Source organism: Nansenia antarctica (assembly GCF_963989245.1).
Source record: "Nansenia antarctica genome assembly, chromosome: 7".
Taxonomy (NCBI): domain Eukaryota; kingdom Metazoa; phylum Chordata; class Actinopteri; order Argentiniformes; family Microstomatidae; genus Nansenia; species Nansenia antarctica.
Window position 1 is genome coordinate 48,305,202 of NC_137677.1, and position 20,685 is coordinate 48,325,886.

At 47.7% G+C, this 20,685-nt stretch overlaps 1 protein-coding gene across 1 annotated transcript in view; it reads left to right on the forward strand.

Moving 5' to 3' along the window:
* The first annotated feature begins 1,534 nt into the window (after window positions 1–1,534).
* The window catches only part of caska (calcium/calmodulin-dependent serine protein kinase a), a 96,673-nt gene continuing 77,522 nt past the window's right edge, over window positions 1,535–20,685 (forward strand). Inside the window, exon 1 of the mRNA XM_080536841.1 lies at window positions 1,535–1,597. Within this exon, the coding sequence (XP_080392967.1) occupies window positions 1,539–1,597 (59 nt within the window). The 5' untranslated portion in view covers window positions 1,535–1,538. The remainder of the gene's footprint in view (window positions 1,598–20,685) is intronic.

Here is a 20,685-nt window from a genome sequence, read left to right on the forward strand (position 1 = left end):
CAGTAAAAACAACAATAACAATAGTTAAAGGTTAAAAGCAAGTTTAAAAATATGTTCTTTTAGAGTTTCAAGGGATTGTTTGAAGAAGGAGAATGTGCTGGATTATTTGACTGGGGAACGCAGAGGAGAAAGCCTGGTTAATAAGAGAAAGGCTCCTAGTGCTACAAGTGGTAGGCAGTAGGAACTAAGCTGATGTCTTACCAGTAGCCTACTACTGTCTCTCCTATATGCAAACTACATGCACGACCTCTAGTGAAGAAGAAAAAAGTTCAAACGGCTATGGGGCCCCTATATTCTTTGCTTTGGGCCCTATAATACGTTTAACTGGCACAGTGTACAGTCAGGTAATTCCTCTTCTCCTCCTCCTGAGGTTTGCTGGGTTCAAACACACAAAACGCTTTCTCCCTCAATCGCTTGGTCTTTATTGTTTCCATTTGATACAATAAGCAATAATAGCCGGGCATGACTTCTGAGGCTTTTTAATTAATAAGCGGCACCTCAAAGCGCCCGCATTGAGCGTCCTTGGCTGTCGCTGACACTCCGGATTGGTTCACCTTGTGAGTTACGGTTCATTAAAAGCGGAGCAGGAAACTGCGGTTTGAGATCAACCTCAACAGCGATCCCTCTCGTCATCTTGGCTCAAGCAAGCTTATGCTTCAACGGAGGGATTCCGGAAAACAGGCGCTCCTATGGAGCCAAAATGGAGGAAAACGACGCAGTTTCCTAACCTTGGTTAGGGAGGAGCTTGGTTTTTCTGGAAGCTCTTGAGCAGCAGAGGAGTGGAAAACTGGAGCAACGACTGAAAAGTGGGAGAGGAAGGGAAGGCAGGACAGCAAAGCGCGTCTGAATTCATTTTCAGTTTAGTTTTAACTAACCAGTGATATATAATATATCTTCAATATGCGGTGGTCACTCATGCGCGTTTCTCAAGAAGGACGACTTCTCAACTAAGCTTTTTCGCTTTGGGTTTTGGGATGTAAATAAACAGTGCTGTGATGTGTGTTCTTAATCTTTGCAATAAAAAAGGCTTGGTAAACATATCGTTTTGCTTATCAACCTAAGCGCGCTGTGCACACAGCCAGTCCTAGGCTGTAGCCTAGTTATTGGAGCGGGGTTATTAAGACAATCAGACACACCAGCCGATAATATAATAACGTTTGACAATCACCCAGTTCGCTTTGAGGAGTAGGAGGAAACCGGGGGAAGCTCGGACAAGGTGGGGCCGAACCGACCGGAGACAGTCTAAAAGGATTATTCAGACTCTCACGTTGCCTCGAAGCCTCTCCCCGTAGCCCAACCACCCCGGGGCGACACAGCAGCGTTTGGGGGAAATCGACGTGAAACAACATTTTTTCTGCCCATTGGAATCTGGAAAGGGTTCTTGGGTGCAACTCTTGGTGATTTCGCATTTAGTCGTAGCTTACGACTGGCAGAACCAGCTGTTATAGATATCAGTCGTCAGCTAGATTGTGTTGGTCTTTGGCCATTCGGGAGTCGGACGTATATTTGGGGATCATTTCCCCAGCCTGGGTTGGACTATGGCGGACGACGACATTCTCTTTGAAGATGTGTACGAGCTCTGCGAGGTGATCGGAAAGTAAGTATCACATTCCCTTTCATTCCCTTTCGTTACCGGTTACATGTCATCTATCTGCATCATAACATGCAAAGGTAGGAGTGAGTTTATAGCGTGTTACTTTGGACGGACACACACACACACACACACACACACACACACACACACACACACACACACAAACAACACATTGGAATTTGGACATGACATCTGTATGATCAAATCAATGAGTTACACACAATTTCATCCAGTGTCGTTCGGAATATATACTATCAGAGACCATGCATGAGTCATGTATGTTCAACATCTGGTCGTTGTTGGTGGTGGACGTTGCCTGTTTGCAATAACACCTGCATCTCTACACCTCACTCTCAGTAAAATACATCAGAGACAAATGATCATACCGTTTTCTCTGGGTGAACTGTTTCCTTCTGACAGGTTAAAGGTGTTTGCCTTGCTGTGCTGCAGGTGTGTATTCTGACTATACCCTCCTGTGTGTACAATGGCAGTGATGATGACACCTCAGAATGAGAGAGAATGAATAGTGATTTAGCAGGGTCCAACAATGTTCATTTACATTACACCCCAGTCAGTCCATTCAGTTGTGGCCTCACTATAATTGTTCATTCATTCCTCTCAAGCAAAACACTTGGGTCTACCCCAGACACCAGAGAATGGAACTACAATGCACAATAGAGCATTTTGTGAAAACGGAAGACTGAAGATCACTTTGAACTTATTTGCTTCATAACATTATTGCTGTTGTTTGTGGATAAGCGAGCCCGTTCTAAAGGCCACAATGCAACAGCATGGGAACCTTTGGTGTAAACAGTATGGGCCTCTCCCAGAAAATCAGTTCTAGAACAAACAGATTAATCAGAGGATCAGTTCTAGAACAAACATATTAATCAGAGGATCAGTTCTAGAACAGACACATTAATCAGAGGATCAGTTCTAGAACAAACAGATTAATCAGAGGATCAGTTCTAGAACAAACATATTAATCAGAGGATCAGTTCTAGAACAAACAGATTAATCAGAGGATCAGTTCTAGAACAAACATATTAATCAGAGGATCGGTTCTAGAACACACACATTAATCAGAGGATCGGTTCTAGAACACACACATTAATCAGAGGATCGGCAGCGACAAACAGGCACGCTTGACAGGCATGGGTCACAGTGACTGGTTGTGTGACACAGAGAGTGTTGAGTCTTGACTGGGCATGTACTCTATGTGTTTGGGCAGGCCTGAAACTTCTGAAATCATACACGAGAGAGACTATGACTGTGCCTTCTTCTCTCAACCTGCCATGTTCTCTGTTGAAGGCTGCGTTGAAGTAGTGATTCTGCGATTTGATCCTGGGAGAGAGGGGATTAAACAGGGGGGGGAAACCCAGCCAAACAAAAACACTGTTGTAGAAAGGCATTGCTATAAAAGCCTAATGCCCTGAATCCTGTGGGTTTTTTCCTGCAAGGTTAGACGTAGACGATACAGAGCTATATATAGCCTAGGTCAGCTTAGTAGTGAACTGTTGGGGAAAAACAGCATTGTGAGCAAGCAATACACTGTCCTACGTGTGTGTGTGTGTGTGTGTGTGTGTGTGTGTGTGTGTGTGTGTGTGTGTGTGTGTGTGTATGTCTGCGTGTGTGCGTGCGAACAGGATTTAGGCGTGTGTGTGACGTTGTGTGACTGTGTGTGAACAGGATTTATGCCTAAGCTCTCGTTTTTAGAACACTGACCTCAGACACAAATCCTATCTGTCTGTCAGCCTGTGTGTGTTTGTCCGTCTCTAAGCCTTTGTGTGTGTGTGTGTATGTATTTGTGTCCGTCTGTCAGCCTGTGTGTGTGTGTGTGTGTCTGTCTGTCAGCCTGTGTGTGTGTGTGTGTGTGTGTGTGTGTGTGTGTGTGTCTGTGTGTGTGTCTGTCTATCTGTGTGTGTGTGTGTGTGTGTGTGTGTGTGTGTGTGCCCGTCTGTCAGCCTGTGTGTGTGTGTGTGTGTGTGTGTGTGTGTGTGTGTGTGTGTCTGTCTGTCAGCCTGTGTGTATGTGTGTGTGTCCGTCTGTCTGGCATGTTGCTGTCGAATTGATCCACTCTGCTGCCCTGCTGTATTCAGCCTGAGGCTATTCCAAGACTGCAGGAGTGGAAGACCAGGGGAGAGAGAAATGAAAGAGGAGGAGGGGGGGGAAGAAGAGAAAAATAAATAGAGGGATGGGCGAGGAGGACGAGAAAGAGGGGGATATACAGTAGGAGTGAGAGGAGCTTGAATGGAGAGAGGAAAGCAGAATGGAGAATAGGAGAGAGAGGAGTCGGGGGGGGTTGTTGTAGGAGCAGGGGAAAGGTGTCCATTAGTTTGACTCACATACTGAGATAGGAACCTTCAGGCTATGCTCTTTTAGGGCCTTTCTGACTATTCAGAGTTGGACCTTTCTGTCTATTCCTGTATGTTTTCATCATTGCCTTGCAGTGGAACAGTAGATGTGTGGCGTGCGTGTGGATGTGTGTTGCGTGTGGACGTGTTGTGTGTGTGGTGGTTCCGACTTAGCGACAAAGAGGCAGATGGTGCCAGGGTGAAGATTTACTCTATGGAGTCTCATCACAGCAATCTACAGATCCAATTACACATTTGGGATTCAGTGTTATTTCATTATAATGGCCTCTGTTTACACGGGAACGTCAGTCTGGGTCAGCGTAACTGTGGCTTATCCTGAACAAACATCTTCTCCAATATTAATTTCTGCAGAGTTCTCTGTATTGGAGTATCCCAAATCGTATTTGATTTCGACCAGGTCGATAGTAGGTCGAGTATCAGGCACACACGCATGCATGCACATGCACGCACAAACACACACACACACCTACTGATTGTCATCAGTAGCCCATGCAGCAGTCTCCAGTCCTGTCTGCTTCAGTGCAACCCATCCCTGCTCTGTCTCTGCACAGGCATTTTTAATGGAGACCTAACATGCATTAATATCCACTTGCTGAATGGATCAATGCCCTTACAGGCCTGGCTGTAGACTCACTGTGTATTTAACAATGGAGCTTGTCCTTTAACACACAATGAAGGAGGCCTAATCTGCTCTCTGCAGTGAATGAAGTAAATTACTGTGCATTTGCATACCATATCTGAGTCAGAGACTCTGGGGTGCTTTAAAAAGTGTGTGTGTGTGTGTGTGTGTGTGTGTGTGTGTGTTGAGTGGCCGTGTGTGTGTGTTGTGTGGCAGTGTGTGTTAGTTGTCTGGCAGTGTGTGTTAGTTGTGTGGCAGTGTGTGAGTGTGTTAGTAGAGTGTGTGTGTGTGTGTGTGTGTGTGTGTGTGTGTGTGTGCGCGAGCGCGTGTTAGTTAGTAGAGTTGCCATACATATACATAAGCCTGTCAGGCCTGCCCCCAAGGCCAAGCCCATGCTGAGTTGAACATCCTGGGCTTCCAATGGTGCCATCTCGCCTTGTCCCGAGGCCCTCTGGTAGCACCAGCAGTGCCATCACTGGCCCTCAGTGAGAACATAATTTCTCAGAGAGACAAAGAGCAATTATGGTAATGAAGGAAGATCACAGTGTGTGAGTGTGTTTTGTGCACAAGCGTGTGTTCTCCTTGTCCTTTCTTTCTTCCCAGGAGAAATGTAGTGTTTCCTACTACGTCTGTGCCACTGGCGAGTTTGGCTAATTGTGTGTGTGTGTGTGTGTGTGTGTGTGTGTGTGTGTGTGTGCGCGCTCACGTGTGTGCTTGCGTGCTATGTGAGATACTGACCTATATTAGCAGGGACAGCCAGTGCAGGAGCCTTGCGTCTGGGAACAGCAAGCCCCAGGGTAGAGAATGGCTAATGTTAGCAGTTAGCAGACAGGCTGGTATTACTGTTGATGAGTGTGCTAGACTCTGGTATTGTAAGCCCTTGCCTATAACTGTCTGCCCAAGCCACTTGAACATCAGCAGTAGGTCAGCTGGTAAAAGACTGCTCCCACCCTGCTGCCAAAAACAATGAGTGTTATTAAATCTGTGAGATGGCAGCGCTGGGAAGTGTTTGACTTCACTATAATACCCTTTCAATGCCTGACATTGACACCTGCTGGGCTGACATGTTTGGACGTATTCAGCTGACAAAACCATGTTTAGCTCACTGTATGAACAGGTTGGAACATCCATGTACTTGTTTTGAATGAATAGGGCCTTAGGGTTTGAGTGGTGTGCGTGTACTTCTGCTTGAGTGTGTGTGTGTGTGTGCGTGCGTGCGTGCGTGCGTATGTGTGTATGTGTGTGGTAGCTAGCACAGCCTCACTGTTGGGCTTGCTTTCAAGGGGATATGAGGGAAATCTGCTGAAAGGGTAGTTTTGGCACGCGCAATTACACATAGACGATGGCACTGTGTTCTCACACTGAGCTGCTGAAATATTTATCCATCTCGTCAAGTCCATGAAAATACCCTGCAGTGGACCCCAACTGCTCTCTTTGTGTGCAGTGACAAGAAAAAAAAAGAAAATACATTTTACCAGTTAGCAACATAACGTAATGACGCCTTTCAAGAACCTACCACATCATGCATTTTCCCTTTGAAATACAAGATAGCATTTTAAGACACTCTGCTAGTTGCCTATGGCGTTTTCACTTCCAGTAGCATGTCGTGCATATAATTGCAAACCTTTCAACGTAGCTATTAGTTAGTCGATTTTAGCCAGGTGTTAGCTAGGCTGCTAACCCAATTCAATGCTCCTAAAAGGTTACGTTGAGCTGTCTTTAAGTGCTCTGACTGTCCGCGCGGCCACCTGTCTCCATCTTCTACCCTTCCTCTGCAAGCTGCGCTGACGCGGAAACAGCTGGACTGGCGAAAGCAAAACACCTGCCAGGCACCCCTCCATTGTACTGCAGCCTGTCCTGTGGTTCTCAGGTTCAGCACGGTTGGTAGGAGAGGATCAGAGAGGAAGCCAGGGGCTGTCAGGGTGCGTTCCTACCCAGGCTGAACCGGACGCCGGGCTAGGCTAATGTTAGCACGGCGACAGGCAGCCAGCAGCTCTTTCCAGGTCACTAACCCCGGCACTTCATTACAGATAACGGCACACACCGTTTGATTGCTTCTACTCGGCATGATCGGAATTCGGAATTGGAATTTCAGGAAGTCTCTCTCCGGAACACAGTCACCGCGGGCCGTCGGGACTGACAGCAGTCTCTTGCAATAACATCACATGGGCTGGGTCCTCTAACTCTAGAGGCGCAGGGGAGTGAAGTGTCTGGCTGTATCCTCTCCTGACCTCCTAATGAGGTGAAAACAAATTGTTATATGTTCCGTTTTGTTGAATTCTTCCTAGTTCATCAGTCATGAAGGAAATGAAAGGAGGACACAGTAGGAATATACATATGTATGTGTCAGCGGAAGTAGAACGTGTGTTTGATACCATTCCTCATTCCATTCTATGCATTACAATGAGCCCTTCCCCTAATTTCTACCTCCACCAGGCTCCCCTGGTATGTATGGTTAAGAGAGTGTCTCATATCCCCTGCCCCTAGCTGGAGACGCCCACTCATTAGAGCAGTGAGGCATGGCATACATTGGCAGGCCTGGTCAGGCAGACAGTCCGGCTCAGTGCTCCTCTGTGTGTGAGATGCAGGTGGAACACACACATGGGTCAGTTCCTGTTCCTACCAGTCAGGTCCAGAGAGGGCAGCCACAGCAGGTCCTGTTGGCTAACGAAGTGATTCCTTCATTAATGCGTTATTCATTCATTATCTCCCAGCTGCCAGTGTGTTTCTGAATACACACACAGCTGCTCTTTCAGTGAGATGTCTAACGTGCATCATTTGTCAAAGAGAAGATCCGTGAAGGTGGAAGACATACACACTGGCACAGAGGACCAGCCCTCCCCTGTGTTGGGTCTCTTGCCTCGACCCAACCAATTGCTCTCACAATGGCCTCCATCAGCTGACAATTCCCTGATGTCCTGGTTGTGGCGCCGGACTGCGTCCCCTCCAGACCTGTCCATGCTGTACCAGTCTAAACAGCTTAGCTCACTGCGTCTGCTAGACAAAATGGCATCATTCGCAGACCAAAATGACTGTCATTTCTTGTTAGAGTCTCTTTAGTGGTTTTGTGTGTTTCTGACTGACTGGGACATGGATCCAACCCTCAAGCTGCTGATGCAGCCAATGGTATTTTAGGAATAGTTTTCTCTCCTTCCTTCCTTCCTTCCTCCCCCCCCCCCCCCCCCCCCCCTCTGTTTATTTTCTCTTTCTTTCTTTCCTTTTCGTGGGCCTTTTGAATCTAAAGTCATTTCCGCCCGCCCTGCCAAAACACACAGTAACCTGGGTTACGGCCGTGCGCAGAGCTGAGCGAGCGAGCGCGCACACACAAACACACACACACGCACACCAGAGACGACCTTGTCGCTGTGTGGATTCCCTGTGTACAGTCAATAACGCGCGCCTGCCCGGTCATTTTAACCTGTTTACCGCACTGAAACCTCAGAGTGTGAATGTGAACCGTCAGAACAGTGTGTAAAGACAACCCAGCGGAATGGGGGGACTAATATGTGACATGTGGTCCCAATGAGGAGACAGAGGTATGTGTTTCGTGGCGAGGGAGGAATGGAACCACAGTATGTGCCGCCTCATCTGAGAGGCCTCCCTCTCTCCCTCCCACACTAATAATGGCCTGCAGATGCTGGGAGGCCATGCGTTACGTTCATCTGTCTCCTCCTGCTTTCTCCACAGCTCTCTCTCTCTCTCTCTCTCTCTCTCTCTCTCTCTCTCTCTCTCTCTCTCTCTCTCTCTGTGTTGAATTAGCCTGCTTCACTGTCGTGATAAGTGGGTTTGCGCTCACCAGATAACGTGGTTGGATTGCAGAACGCTGTTTATTAGACCAGACTTCCTCACAGTTCAAGGCGACGGCGAGATAAAGGGCTTCATTCAATCAGACCTCCATCACCGTGTTTACAGCAGCATCGCAAAAACATGTCTTTCTTTCTCCCTGTCGTCCAATGAAACAGCAGGATGTCTTTGGATGATGTAACGACGCCGAAGACATTGCTTTCACTCGTCTCCGGTTATAAAAATTAGACGTGTGTGTGTGTGTGTGTGTTTACTGTCTGTATTTGTGTAGCTAGACGAAATGACATCGTCAACATTACTTTTGCCATGCAGGATTGGATCTGGCCCCCGAGGCTGGCTCTACAGTACGTAACCACTGGATCCCTATGCAGGGGCTGCCAGTGTGTAGCTGCCTCCAGGGTGTGTGTGAGACACAATAGCGCCTGTCTCCTAGGTCTCGTTCTCACAATCAGAAACCCCACAGGATTACCAGCAGCCACAGAAAAATGGATTGAAATAATGGATAGTATTTATATAGGCCTTTTCACTGCATCTCAAGTCACTTTACATTCCTCTACATCTCTATAGGGCTGCTGCAGCTAGGCAGCCACTCATCCTTCATCTCAGCCCCCCACACACACCTCCCCTACCACGCTCTCCCCCTCTGTAATGGTACTCTGTGTGAGTGACTGAGTGACTTAGTGCGCTGGTGTGTGTGCGTGTGTGTGTGTGGGTGGTTGGTTGATGAATGGTTATGGGTAAAGTCGTACGGTTTGGTTATGACTTTAATTGTATTGAACACACTCTCTTTACGACTAGTTGAGATTGTGCGTGCGTGCGTGCGTGCGTGCGTGCGTGCGTGCGTGCTGACTGATCGAAGAGCAGAGGCCGGAGCTAGTGAAGCTGCCTCTCAGAGCCTGTTCCCTGGGTGAGGTCAGCCTGTACTGTACTGTGAGCTCCATGGCTCTTCATCTGGGCTCCCTGTCCTGCTAGTCCCCCAGTGCCTCTGCCAATAACCTCTTTACTGGCATCATAAAAGCTCCTGGCTGTCAGAAGCAATTACCCCATTAAAGTTCATATTGCCTGTTAATTGGAGGGTGTCTTGTTCCAGCTACTCCGTGTGTGTGTGTGTGTGTGTGTGTGTGTGTGTGTGTGTGTGTGTGAGCCTGTGTGCATGCTGGTGTGTGGCTGTGTGTGTTCTGTGTGTGTGTGTGTGTGTGTGTGTGTGTGTGTGTGTGTGCACACGTGCATGCATGTTTTGAGAAGGACCGTTGCCTTTCTCCTGCAGCCTCCGACATCTTTCATTTCCAACAGGAGATAAAACATGAGAGCAGGGACTGAAGCTGAGTCAGGTTGAGGTTCACGTCTATGGTACCTTTGTTTTCCTGCTTCTCTTCACTGTTTACTCTCAACACCGTGTTCTGGTTTCAACGGCCACAACGTCCATCTGCTGACTGAAACACACATCCACACGCAGTACCCCTAATCAGTGGGTTAACGTTTTTTTTTCTTGGTGTCTTGTGGCTGATTCACTCATGACTGCCTATTGAACCATAACCACATTACTGCAGGGTGTGTGTGTGTGCGTGTGTGTGTGTGTGTGCGCGTGTGTGCGCGTGTGTGCGCGTGTCATTCAGATGGATCGTCGGAGTTGTAGTAGACGGTGAAACTGGAGAAATGAATTTAGGTTAGTTCAGTCAATTTCTCATTACTGTAATTTGTGTAAACATGATTGTTTATCTGAGTAGTGGTAATGGCCTATTCAGTAGCAGCAGGAAGTGTCTAGCCTGGCTGTGTCTCGTGAGCTGATGGGACTGATCGGATTCTACCCAGGCTGGCTTCCTGGACAATGTGAATTATTGATTAGAGTAAGAGAGGCTAGGGACATGTGGGCGTGTGTGGTTTGCTCATATGTATTCTTCCAAGTGTACGTGTGTGCGCGTGCGTGTGCATGTGTGTGTGCATGTGTGTGTGTCTGTGTGTGTGTCTGTGTGTCTGTGTGTGTGTGTGTGCGTGTGTGAGTGTCAAAAGCGTGACAGATAACACAGCTGTCTGGGGGTATTGTGTGTCAGGGCGGAGGTGGGGGATGGTATTCACCCAGAAACCTGGTGACCTAGACCTGCCTAGTGTCGCCCTTGAGCTCCGTGTGAGGGTGGGTGTGGAGTGTCAGATTACCCGCAGCTTTGTCTTAGTCGCATGTCAACTCCCAGTTGACACATTGACAAAGATGAAGACACACACACACACACACACACACCTACCTGCATGCCCCATCTACCGTCCTCCTCTGTTTAAGCCCAACACGTACACAGAGGAACTCTGTTAACTTGTCTAGAACTTTCAGTTGGCCATAAATCAGTTGCCATGGCTGCAGCGGTGTGAACAATGTGGCACAGGGATGTGTGTGAGAATATCGCACACGGTAATCTTCTTGTCCCTGCACTACCGTGTCAATCACACGACTAAGGAAACAAACCAAACACACACACGTAAATACACACACACACACACACACTTTAACAACCTGGAATGTGGCGCTTCGCTCTGTCTCGGGGGACAAACTGTTGCAGTTTGCTGCCGGATTTCACACTGCTAGGAGAATCTGTATGTAGAGAGCTGAGACTGGCTTGGCTCTATGCGGTGGGAGACTTCTCTGTGTGACCAAACTTGGACTTAGTCACAGAGAGCATTCAGATAGAAATGCACTGTGTAGAACAGACACGCACCTGTCGAATGAAGCCTACCTCTAGCTTCCTCCATGCTATTTCTATCTGCCATAGCTCCTAACGTCCGTGTGTGTGTGTGTGTGTGTGTGTGTGTGTGTGTGTGCGTGTGTGTGTGTGTGTGTGTGTGTGTGTGTGTGAGATCTGTGAGCTGGACTGACTCCTAGACAGAACAGGATTGAGCTGTTTTTTGGCAGACAGCTTTGAACACTCGCGGTTGACCCTGTCTTGCCACTCAATATCACCACTTACCGTCTCTCTCTCTTCTTAAGTTTCTAGAAGCGGCGCTATTGCTGAAATCCTCGGGGGCTGAAGAACTAGCGTAGCGTATTGTATTAGGAGGCTATTTATGTCAGGGCCGGTTCTCTCTGTTGCTTTCCTCCCTCGTGTTTCTTTTCATCTTCATTGAGAGAGAGAAAAAAAAAGCCAGAGAGACAACCGTTACTGAAGTATGCTCTCACATTAAGGCAGAACAAACTGGTTTAGGTGTGGGGGGGGGGGGTTGTGAGAGATCCTCTGGGAAGCCTCGTCCTTTTGTCAGAAATGGGATTTTCTAGGAAAACTGGGAATTATATCTCTATTGTCTCTCTCTCTCACTTTATCCATGCCATCATAGAGCCTTGGGAATTAGAGCGTCTTCCTGGGAGACTACCAACACAGGGAATGGGATTGGAATAGGAAAACCATGATCAGCGTTGAGCAGCGTTGCATAGATGTTTCGGTGGGCAGTAAGCTCAAAGCAATGGGCGAAAGGCCTAAGCCATATTTTGTATGTGTGTGTGTGTGTGTGTGTGTGTGTGTGTGTGTCTGTTCAGTGGGCAGTAGGCTCAAAGCAACGGGCGAAAGGCCTAAGCCATATTTTGTATGTGTGTGTGTGTGTGTGTGTGTGTGTGTGTGTCTGTTCAGTGGGCAGTAGGCTCAAAGCAACGGGCGAAAGGCCTAAGCCATACATAGGTTGTGTGTGTGTAACTGTGTGTGTGCCTCTGTTGGCCCAGTTTGACACACAGATGATACATGTTCAGCCTCCAAGGTCTATTGTTACCGCGACAGCCGAGACTAATGGCAGAGGGAGACGCATGGATCACGGTTTGATGTGGTGTGTGTGTGTGTGTCTCTGTGGTGAGCTGAGTGAAAAGCCACGATGTCACAACACAAACCACCGTGGTCTCACAGAGACAGCGAAATTGCAACTATGAGACAACTCTCTCTTTCTGTCTCTCTCCTCCCTCTCTTTTTTTCCACTCTCTCCTTCTTTCGCAGGCGTGTACAGCCTTTCCGCTCAGAAAGCATGTCACGCTTATTTATTAGCGCATTATGTTTAATGTAAACATTATTCCAATATGGCCCTTTATTTATTCATCTGAGCAGTAAAATTGCTGGATCAGTGAGTGGTCCATGTCAGCATAATTACACTGGCCTCGCCTCTCCTCTCCTCTGGTTGTTCATTGATGTAGGCAATGCCGGTCTTACTGTATGTGTGTGTGCGCATATGGGTGATACACACACACACACACACACACACACACACACACAGTATCCCTAATCAGTGTGTTTCACAGCTCATTTATTTTTGGTTTGTTGTGGCTGATTCACTCATGACTGCCTATTGAATCGTAGACCCATATCACTGCTGCGTGGGCATGTGCAGCCCATATTAGGCGTAGCTGGCTACAGTCCGTTGTCCCTGTCATGACCATGCATACAGATCTACGCCTGTGGACTTGACTTGCTTTGGCGACACACACACACACACACACACACACACACACACACACACACACACACACACTGCAGCCTCAGGCCAGGCCAGGCCTCAGCAGTCAGCAACACAATAACCGAAAGGAAACACTGACATCAACAGACAACACTGACATCAACAGACAACACTGACATCAACACTGACATCAACAGACCAACACGGACATCAACACTGACATCAACACTGACATCAACACTGACATCAACACTGACATCAACACTGACATCAACAGACCAACACTGACATCAACACTGACATCAACACTGACATCAACAGACAACACTGACATCAACACTGACATCAACACTGACATCAACACTGACATCAACACTGACATCAACAGACAACACTGACATCAACACTGACATCAACACTGACATCAACACTGACATCAACAGACATCAACACTGACATCAACAGACAACACTGACATCAACACTGACATCAACACTGACATCAACAGACCAACACGGACATCAACACTGACATCAACAGACCAACACGGACATCAACACTGACATCAACAGACCGACTAGATGACCGTGACGATTGAGCCAGAGAAACGTCTGTATTTGGGGAATGTTGGATTAACAAACAATTGCATCCAATATAGGAGGTATTCAAGAGAGATCTAAAATGATTATTACATTCCCGGTGTTGTTGCAGGAGGGGCTGACGTTATCATCAGGCTGATGGCTTTAATCCCTCAGAAATCCTGTAGTAACACACACACCCCCCTTCCCGCGTGTCGACACTCCCTGGGTGTGTGTGTCGCGGCCTCTTCTAAGACACCGCGCCGCGGACCTTTGGCATTCTCTCGCAGGCCCCCATACGCCGACAGCTCTACCGGTACAGACAGTAAACACACAGTGTCACCTTTCCTTCGGAGTAGCGCGTCCTGCTGCTTCAACCTCACACCTTCTACAATCTAGACTAGAGCACCGTCTCTCCTTCTCCTTGTTTCGTCTGTCGACGGCAGACACTCGAGACCCGTCGGGGAAATGTCACATCTTGAATAGAAGTACAATCTCTCTCTCTGTCTCCCCCCCGACACACACACACGCATGCACACGCACACACACGCCCTGCCATATCTTAACACAATACTGTGCTCTCTTCCCTCCAACTCTGTTACTCCTACACATGAACCAGGCTTGTGCCACGTCACCGGGTTGACTCTCTGCCAGCCACCCACCCGCCACAGTCAGTACAATCAGTCATTGACTCTTGGTTCTGCCTTGAATATAAGAGGGGGTGGGAGGGGGGGGGGGGGGTTAGAAGAGGAGAGGAGAGGAAATCTCACCTCTTTGCTATTTCTGCCCTTCTCTCCATCTGTGACACAATGGGAAGTGGTGAGTAGGGGGGGGCTACTGGCGGTGACGAAGGGCATATGGTTGTGTGTGTGTGTGTGTGTGTGTGTGTGTGTGTGTGTACGTATGGCCATGCAGGGGAAAGAGAGAGAGAGAGAGATACAAGAGCTTTTGTGACCCCTTGTCGTCTTGAAGCCTTGTCGTTGAAGCCAGTCTTACTGTGCCTAATGTTCTCCCTACGCAGACACCGATGTGTGTGTGTGTGTGTGGGTGTGTGTGTGGGTGGATGGGTGGCCGTCTGGTTGGGTGGGTGGCACACACAGTCAGCCAACGGCATGCAGGAGTGTATGCACTACAGGCTCTGTGGTCTTAGTGTTATTGTGTTGACACACACACACACACACACACACACACACACACACACAGGCCTCATCAAATATTGACCCTCCACTCTCCCAATCAGTGGATAGACCTATCTGTTTACTGCTGTGACTGGTGAGGGAGGGAGGTAGGGAGGGGTGGAAGGAAGGAGGGTAAGGAAGGAAGGAGAGAAGGAGAGAGACTGGGAGGAGAGTTTACCAACACTCCCAGAAAGGATATCAACGAGCGAAGCGTCTCTCTCTCTCTCTTTCTCTCCCTCTCTTTCTTTCTTTCTTTCTTTCTTTCCTTCCTCCCTCGTTCCTGGCGGAGGGGGCGATGCAACTGAAGGTTCTCTCTGGAGCGGAAACGCAGGTGGAGGTGCACTCTGGGAAGATGAGTCAATGGAGGAGGAGGAGGAGGAGGAGGAGTAGGAGGAGTAGGAGGTGAGGTGCAACAGCAGCAGCAGTGATGGATGTAGGGGGGGGGGGGGGGTCAGTGATTTGTCATAGATGACTGGGCTGTTATCAAACCTGTTATGACTCCAGTGTTCCTGCGTAGTTTATCCCTACGTCTGTGCTCTGTTAGCCTAGAGTGGGGGTGTGGGGGTTGACCGTGACATTGTGATTAGCCTTCTGTGTCATGCTTCCAGGCTCTGCCCTGTGTGTTGTGCTGTAAGGTAGACAGCCTTGGGGTTTGAGCAGGGCTCGACAGTGCGACTGTTTTGGTCGCATTTGCGAGTGAATATATTTCTGTGCGACTTGGAAATACATTCAATCGCACCAGTGCGACTAAAAGACAGCTGAACTACTGTCATGCGCAGTCAAACTTATGTGTATAAGCGATGAGGGAATGAAAACAGTGAACAGAAACGCGTGTCGCAGAAATGCTTCACGCGAGTCCTATATGCGCTTAAAATGCGGATAATGGGTATATGGGATACAGCTCTCATAGTTCGTAGCGCTGTGTTTTGTTAGCCGCTAGCTGCTAGCAGCGTCTGCTTCCGGTTTCATTACAAAGAGGTTAACCCTATATGTGCCTGACGTCTAACAACATTCAAATGACTCTAACTTCATCTTTTTTCGGATTTCAATGTATGACACATCATTTGAAAGCTTATGATCCGTAGTTCCAATCCACAACACGTCACATTTGAAAGTGTTTATGTAATTTTTTTACATTTGAAAGTGTTTTGTTTATATATGATACAATTTACCAGTCATATTCTGGAATGTGTCTAAATGTTAAAGTTCCATAAGTATAAGCAAAATAAAGTAAGTTTGTAAATAAATAGTAGCATTTAAAAAATAAAAAAAAACACGAACCGTGAACCGTGACCCAAAAACCGAGGTTCATACCGAACTGTGGGCCAACTGAAATTAATATTCTTACTTCCCCTTTACATTGTGTGAGTCTCCATTTTTATTACGGCCAAGAGCCGGTTATGATCATTTTGATATGTTATGATTATGATAATTTGTTGTCGTTGTTGACGAAAATTGCACAATTTTCATTGTGCTACTGAAATTCTTGGTGTGCTACTAAATATTTCAACATGGTAGCACAGTGCTACCTGGGGAAAATGTAAGCGTCAAGCCCTGGGTTTGAGACTGCATCCACACGTCAGTCGCATTTGTTCTTGAACGGAGAGGCTATGCTACGCTACGCAAAGTAACACTTTCAGTTTCTCTTCGGGACTAAATTCTGTTGACGGTACTGTTGTTATGAGTCAGCTGTTTGTGTCCCTGGCTACATAATATTATTGTGTCGTCGTCACAGTTTGCACGACTGGAAAATCTTTGTTTCTCTGCTTCTCCTAAGCCTGATCTATAGAGAGCTCAGCTGTTGAGTGGCGGTTCCCTGCTGTGCTCTCTAGTGATCCTTTGACGTACTGTAGTAGACTAGTCACACTGTAGTGTACTTTAAAATCTGTCTCTTTCCGTTGGTCAAATTGACAGACCTTGCAGCCCTGCTTTAGCTGCTTGTTTAAAAGGGGAGTTTGTGCGACATCTCCGTTATAGCAGCATAGACAAGCATGTAGAAGAACAGCTTAGGCCTCTACCTGGCCGTGTTCTGGCAGTACATGCTTAAGTGAGTTCAGTCGTGTGTGTGTGTGTGTGTGTGTGTGTGTGTGTGTGTGTGTGTGTGTAGCTTGGCTACTGGTTGGCGTGAGTATGGATGATGTAATGTTATGCTGCCTCCCAGTTACCCGTCTAACCTGTCTTTAATTCCCAGAGGAACTGGGAACAGCTTTTTTGTTTTCCCAATTGTGTGTGTGTCTGTGTGTGTGTGTGTGTGTGTGTGTGTGTGTGTGTGTGTTGTTTTTGGACGACGGTGAAATCTGGGCATTTGGCAGAGATGAGTGCTGAAATGTGCTTGGGTAAGTGTTTTATGCACGCAGCAACGTTAACACACTGATAATAGCGCGCAAGCACACACACACACACACACGCACACACACACACGCACACCTCTCTCTCTGATAACAGCTCCACTCAGCAGTTTTCACGAGCCCTTTATGAAAGCACTGGGTGCTCTCTGCCCACCTCTGCCAAAGTGTCAGACCACCCCAAGCACTGTGCTCCATCTCTGAATGGAGGCGCGCACGCGTACACACACACACACACACACACACACACACACACATAGACTTTGAACCCAAAGTGTCACTTTCTGGCTACTCCTGTCCTTTCCATGGTTCAGTCAATGTCAGTCAGACATGCCTACTGTAATCTCAGTGCTACAGTAGCTGCAGCAGGAAGCCTTTCTCAGCATCTGGCTCTGAGGCGTAAACACAGTGAAACACTGGGCCAGAGTGGGTCTGGAGTTGACAGAGGGGCAGAGTGAGGGGTAACACATTCTCATCTACACCCCCCCCACTCCACTGCTCTATTTAGAAAACAAATAACACACAGACACTTCAGAACCCGTCTCTACACACACACACACTCACACACTCACACACACACACACTCACACTGGATTCCAAATGGTTGACGTTTCGTTAACATCACTGTCATATGTGTGTATTTGCTGACACAGGGGAATGGGAGGCAGAGACTGTGTGTGTGTGTGTGTGTGTGTGTGTGTGTGTGTGTGTGTGTGTGTGTGTGTGTGTGTGTGTGTGTGTGTTGCTGTAACAGCAGCACTCCTGTCGAGAGAGAGGAGAGGAGAGCCTTAATAATGGATTAAAACTAACATTTTCTCCTGTTCTGATTGTGGGAATAAGCTACTAACTATAGTGTCTCAGTTGATGAAACGTGTGTGTGTGTGTGTGTGTCAGAGACATGCTGGCAGTGTTATGGCAGGCATTATGTTCTCTCCGATGCTGCCGCCGCCCCGCTCTACCATTTCATTAGCAATGCTAAACTTGGCCCATGTCCCACACTCTCAGAAACACACAACTGAACACAATACAAAGAGCTGTCAATTGTAAACCAATGTAACCTTAACCCCACACATTCTAGTTGAATGAATTTCTCCCTAGAGCTGATGTTGAAGGTTAGGATCTGGTGAATGACTACTCTGACCATTTTGACCTCGGCTCTCTTTAGTAATGCCCTCTCCTACCTGACCTCACAGCTCTGTGAGGCTGCACTGACCTCGTCTGACCTCGACACACACACACACACACACACACACACACACACACACACACACACGCACACACACGCACTCTCCAGGCCAGGGTCTTTCAGTTTGAGGCCAGCTGGGTCATCCAGTAATCAGTAGAAAAGGACTGCTGGCATCAGCTTCTCTGTTTTTTTTTTCTTCTTCTCTCTCCCTCTCTCTCTTTCTAGAATCTGTGGGCAATTAAAACGTAATTAGAGCCAATTAGGGAGGCAGCTGCACCTGTGCGGGCCAGAGTCAGCAGGGTCCCAGTGCCTCCCATCTCCGTCACCATTTATTGGAGTTTCTCTCAAAACGACTAAAACAGTTCTCTCTACGCTGTTGTTTTTTGAGAGAGAGAGAGAGAGAGAGAGAGAGAGAGAGAGAGAGAGAGAGAGAGAGAGCGAGAGAGAGAGTTTAGACTTTAGAAGCAAGTGTTTCTGTGTATGTAAGATATTTCCACCTCCAAGACTCATCTCCTGTATCAATTGCCCAGTGATGAGGTGAGGATGTGGAGAGGACAGAAGTGGCCTTTTTCATTGGTCGATTGATTGATTGATTGGTCCGTCCGGCGAGCCTTGGTCCTTCTCTTTGCAGTTGTTGTCACAGAGATGTCTGGGGCAGAGGGGGCGGTGGGGCGCATCACACATTCACACACTGACTGGCTGTCAGACCCCATCAGAACTGCTGTCAGGAGATGTTAAGAGTGTGTGAGCAGCCAGCGACCACCGGAGACCTGACACCTGTCTGTCAGAGTCGCTCCCTCCTCTGCTAATAAGGTTAGCGCTAACGCTCTTCCTCCTTCTACATCTACATGTTTTACCGCTACACTAGAGACAAAGAACTTGAGAAGCGTAAGCCGCTTTATCTGGTGGTTAACACGCGTAGATTAGCTGCTCGCACCGTCGACGTAGCAGGTTGTGTTGAAGACAGTAACGTATCGGCTCCGTCTCAGACGACCTCTCAGGTATTTTCGCGTCAGATGTCGCAGACCCTGTGTGACTGGTTGCTAGAGGAGAGGCCGGTGGAGGTAGAGATCGCAGCACGGGGCTCGTTGGAATACATGGACATGGAATGAGCAATGGTATCGAATAGGGGTGGGCATCGACGATCGATAATTGATCGATAAGGATCTTGGTCGATCACAAAATAAAACATTTGGTCGATCACAAAAATTATTATTTTTTTTTTTTTTTTGTGATCGACCAAATGTTTTATTTTGTGATCGACCAAGATCCTTATCGATCAATTATCGATCGTCGATGCCCACCCCTAGTATCGAACACGTGCGTTGATGCCATTCCTCGTTCCATCCCATGCAGTACAATGAGCACCGTCCTCCAATGTGGACCTCCACCAGCCGCCCTCCGCTGCTGTATGCCGGTTAGCTAGCTAGTCAGAAGGCAGGGAGGAGGCTAATGTGGCGGACTAGCCTCAAACCTTCTTGGGACACGAACCCAGCCAGGGTTGCGAGATGGGATTGACAATTTCCAGCCTAACCATAGTCTAAAAACCGCTAAATCCACCAAAAACCAGCCCAAAACCGATATTGTCATAAAACCAAAATTGTCCCTAAACTGTATGTCTGTTGCCAATGATGTTTGTAAAATAAAAAGAAACCTGCACATTGTATGTAGCTACTACTTCACCCATTTTGTAACTTTCAGGCACTGACATTTTGATACTGCCTAAATGCTATTTATCCAGCCCAACCGCCCAAATGCTTTTTTTCCGGCCCAGTGTGCCGGTAGCCTGCCCCATCTGGCAACCCTGAACCCAGCACATTCAGTTTTATCGCCTCTTTTTTGATGAGTAGTGTGCTGCCAAACTGGAGGGCCGTTAAACTGCAACAAGATGGAAGAAATGAATGTACTAAATCTTCTAATAGCAGGTCATTGGTTGGCTCTCGTTTGTAAAAGCTGGATCGGTAATGTGAAAGAGATTGTGTAATAGGCCGGGCATTCATTGGAAGTGCATTAATTGAAATCCCCATGTCTGGTACAATGAGTAGAAGTGTATTGGAAAGAAGAAAAAGAAGTGTGTGTGTGTGCATGCTCAGCCCTGCCCTTCTGTTCTCACTAGCTCAGCTACCTGTCAGTTATCCACCTGATCTAAACTGATGACCACACAGTACATGCTCCTTACACACACACACTCACACACACACACAAATGTGTACACAGTCACACCCATACACTCGCACTGTTGTTCAGTACACAAACATATAGACCAAATGCACAGCGCAGGCCCTTGACTCCATTTGACTCATCCTCAACACTAAAGCTGACTGATATGCTGACAAATAGTGGCAGCTCCCCTCTTCATCAGTGTGATCTGTGATTAAGAAACAACCGTTTCATGAAGGCAGCTGTCAATCAGCCCCGAGTTAGTGTGTGTGTGTGTGTGTGTGTGTGTGTGTGTGTGTGTGTGTGTGTGTGTGTGCGTGTGCGTGTGCGTGCGTGTGCGTGCGTGCGCCCGCCCTTCTATATACAGACTTGATCCAGGCGTCTGTCAGTGTGTGACCCCTACAGTGAGTATGTGGGTTAATCTTAGCTT